Source organism: Sprattus sprattus, assembly GCF_963457725.1.
Source record: "Sprattus sprattus genome assembly, chromosome: 17".
NCBI classification, from domain to species: Eukaryota; Metazoa; Chordata; class Actinopteri; order Clupeiformes; family Clupeidae; genus Sprattus; species Sprattus sprattus.
The window spans coordinates 22,206,115-22,210,211 of NC_137915.1; the positions used below are offsets into that span (position 1 = coordinate 22,206,115).

The window sequence follows — 4,097 nt, forward strand, 5'->3', positions numbered from 1 at the left end:
TGTAAAGTATCTCCATTTCTTTCTATTCTCTCTATCCCTCCCTTCCTCTCCCCTTTTTTCTGTCGTTCTTCCCTCCCTCTGCATGCAAGAACAGAAAAAAAGAAAAGAGAGAGATCCTTTCTATTCTTTCATTCGTCCTGACCTTGGAGACGGTTTCCTCAAATCTCATCAATTACATCGCCAGAGCGCAAGAGCAACCATGGTTGTCTGTCTGTCTTTCTGTCTGTCTGTCCGTCCGTCCGTGCGTCTGTCCGTGCGTCTGTATAGGCTGATGCACTTTTGTAGGAAGGGGGGGGCTTTGCCCTAAGCATCTCTTACTCAACCCCTCACTGGAACCCTGAACACCACCCACCCCACCCCTTGCTCCCCTCCTCTTCCGCCTCTCCCCCTAATGCCCTCACATGAGTGGCATGGCCGTGTGCCAGCCTGCCAACATGTTCCCTGTGGGCTCAAAGACATCTCAGGCAGCTGTATCCCTTTAGTCTGACAAACAGCGGCAGAGTGAAAGATAGATAGAGAGGGATAATACAGAAAGAAGGAAAAGACAGAGAGAGCAAGAGAGAGAGAGAGCGAGCAAGAGAAGAAGAGAGAGACTGAAGTAGCTACAAGGGATTTCCATCATGCTAAAACTTCATGTCCTGTTTCGCTTCCAAGTCACGTCAATCTTACAGGCCATTGCTGATCTGGAGGCAGTACCTCGCGCAAGAGGCGCATCTGAAGCTCTGCCATCTGAGACGCAGGGGGGTGAACTGAGGTCAGAGAGCGTGCTCGAGGGATGGCTGCCCTCAGGTCAAGTATTTGGCCTGTCTGGGGCCATAGAGTGGCTGCTGCCGTCTGATCTCTCCTGACAAACAGCAATCCATTTTACGCCCACGAGTATCAGCATTAAGGATCAAAAGGCAATTGCAATCTGGCAGTGATTTCATCTGAGTATTTCACAGAAAGTAAAGAAGTCATGAAATGGAGGGCGGCAGAGAGAAAGGGAATGATGTACAGAGCGACACAAAAATAAAGTGGACAAAGCAGTTGTTCCAATTTAGTGTTATTTTCTTCTCTTATTTTTATTGATCGTCTTTTATTGTTGTCATAATTATATATATTACAGTCACTGAAGTATCTACTAAAGTATGCTTTGACAATGCAGAGCTTAAAAATACACTGAATGGATAGAGAGTGCTTCAGAGGTAATAACAATGAAGGAGAGAAAGAAAGAGATAGAGAGAGAGAGAAAGAAAGAAAGAGAGCGAGAAAGAGAGAGAGAAAGAGAGAGCAGGGATAGGGCAAACTGTACAAGCTGCCATTCAGTGGATCAATTTCCTATTAAAAGCAGGAGATGAATAGACTAAGCTCCGCTTTACTGATTGAATGGGTGAACCAATCTTCCCCTGCCCGTGTTCACAGACACGTGAGCCAACAGAGAGACAGGTCAGCGAGGGAGAGACAGAATAGACACGCATGCTGATGAGACGGAGAGAGAGACAGGTGGGTTTGCTGTGGACAGATAGGTGACTTTAGGCTAAGACAGCCTTAAGGTGCGTTCTGCTGGTGACAGTTATGAAAACAGAGCTGTAAGTACGTTTACAGATGGACAGGTTAACAGACAGCTGTGAAAGAGACAGGGGCAATAAGGGGTCAGGGGAGAAAAGGGGGTTGTGAGAAAGTAATGTTAACAGATGTGTTGACAGACGTGTGGGGAGACAGGGATATGATATTAGACTGGGACACTGAGGTCCTCTAACAGACAGACATGTAAACACTGCAGAAAGAGACGTGTGGTGAAACAAACACACTCTGTCAATGTTGGCCAGGTGCATGGAAACACAAACACATTCATGGTCAGCGTGGTTGACGTGTTAGCAGACAGACAGACAGACGGATGTACAGACTGACATTTCAGCAGAGAACAAACACGCATGAAAGACAGCATGTGTTCTCTGAAGCCACTCACACTTCTGCCGGTGCCTTACCTTGCCCACGTACTGCATGTTGTCCCCCATGTACTCCTCCATCAGGTAGAACTGGTTCCAGGCCCAGCCGCGCTTGGAGCGGCGCAGCAGGAGCTCCATAGCCCCCGGCGCCCCTGCCACCGCTGTCAGCCCGCCCGTGGCCCTGTGCAGCCCCCCGATAGTCCTGAGTGTGGCCAGTGCCAGCCCACACTGCTGGGCCCACAGCAGCAGCAGCAGCAGCAGTCCAGTCCACATGGCTGGTGGTTGGTGGCTGGTGGCTGACCGACCTACCAACCGTCCCACCGAATGACGGAACGACGGCTCGAAACTCCACCGGATTCACTCGGCTAATGAAAAACAAAAAACACACTCCGGGATGCACTCCTCTCTCCTTGCTCTTCCTCTCCCGCTCCTTCCTCTTCTGTCCTTTTCTCGCTCTCTCGTTCTCTCTCGCTCTTTGGCTGCCCGCTGTGGCGCGTGCCTTCTACTCAGGGGACCACCTGCAGCACCATGGCTATCCGCTAGTCTTTAGTCCATCAGCTTCCGCCTGCTCTCCGTTCCTCCTGGAGAAAGAGGAGAAAAACACCCACACACATGAGTCCTGTGAGAAAGAGAAAGAGTGAGAGAAGTAGAGAGAAAGAGTTAGAGAGAAAGAGAGACGGAGAGAGAGATCCGTCTCCACCTAGCGCTCACTACAGTGCCGCTCCCTCTAAAATGCTTCTTTCCTCTGAGCAGCATCAGTCTCCCAGATCTCGGCTCTCACTCACACCCCTACCGCCGCCTTCTCTCCACACACTTCACAAACACACACCCCCCTCGCTTCCGCACACTTCACAAACACACACCCCCCTCGCTTCCGCACACACTCATTCCTTCTTGCTCTCTCCCTCTCTCTCCAATTGCCTGGTGTGTGGCAAAGGTGGATCATACAGACTGGACTTTATTAGTGGTTGTCACCTGCATTCGTATGTGTGTGTGTGGGTGTGTGTGTGTGTGTGTGTGTGAGAGTGTGCTTGTTTGCACAGCTGATATACAGGATATATGCTTCAAAGGTTTGCATTACCATTGTGGTTATATGACAAACACACAGCTGTATAGAAGCAACCAGTGCTTTTGCATCAGTCCTCAGAGGAAAGGGGAAGGGCTGAGGACCACACAAAGGCCTTTAAATAGTCAGAACCTAACTACAGGGGGAGAGGAGGAGAGACAGAACGGAAAAGAAGAAGTAAAAATTGAAAGTGAAAAAGAAAAGAAAAGTGGAAGAGCACTTTGAGAGGAAGAAAAGAGGTCCGTGGATTCTTATTATTCCTCCAGCACTGCTCGTTATTCTGGAACTCCTGCCGTATCCAGGCCAACCGTATTCCACCTCGGGGGCTGAAATCGGTGCAGCGTTGCTAGCGGCGACCACTCCAGGGAATTCCACCCTACATCCCCCCCCAACACACACACACACACACACACACACACACACATCCACACTCCTCTCCACCGCCCTTGCTGGAGCACGCTCTGGCTGTCTGCACGCGGAGCACAGTGAGGGCCAGACAGCCCTAGTTTTGGGTGGGAGGCGTTCTCCTTCTGTCAGGCAGCATATGAGGGGCTGCTCAAGTCCACTGATAAGTGTTTGTGTGTGTGTGTGTGTGTGTGTGTGTGTGTGTGTGTGTGTGTGTGTGTGTGTGTGTGTGTGTGTGTGTGTGTGTGTGTGTGAGTTTGAGTGCATCCTAGTCTATGAGTGCCTGTGTGTGCAGGGATGGATTAACGAACGGAGCCCATCAGCTCAGGGGGCCCCTAAGCCCGAGCCTCTGCGTGAATTCGCTGTTATGTATCTCTTATTTGTGGTTGAAAAAGGTGTATTTTGTTCATTTGCTAATGGCTTTAATTGAGTGTACCTGTGCTGTGTTAGAAAATGTGCACGTGCGCCAGGGACGTAACTATAGATAATGCAGCAAGCGAGGAAGGTTCATAGGCAAAGCAGACCCTGCTATCTACATTTTTTCAAACATAGGGATGTCAAAGTATCTCTAGTTTAATACGGCAGTGATCAAGGATAATATTCTTTAGAGTTGCTAAGATACCTTATGCTATATATTCCCTTAAAATGGCAAACCTGTCTCTGTCATGGTTTTTATCATTTTTAGGGGGAAATCGTCA

The 4,097-nt window shown here is 49.4% G+C and overlaps 1 protein-coding gene across 1 annotated transcript in view; it reads right to left on the bottom strand.

Annotated features, from left to right (window-relative positions):
* Nucleotides 1-2,367, bottom strand: part of LOC308378403 (cadherin-6-like) — a gene marked incomplete at its 3' end in the record, with an annotated part of 27,361 nt that extends 24,994 nt beyond the window's left edge. Inside the window, exon 1 of the mRNA XM_080855303.1 lies at nucleotides 1,968-2,367. Coding sequence (XP_080711429.1) covers nucleotides 1,968-2,201 — 234 coding nt within the window. The 5' untranslated portion in view covers nucleotides 2,202-2,367. The remainder of the gene's footprint in view (nucleotides 1-1,967) is intronic.
* Between the last annotated feature and the right edge of the window lie 1,730 nt (nucleotides 2,368-4,097).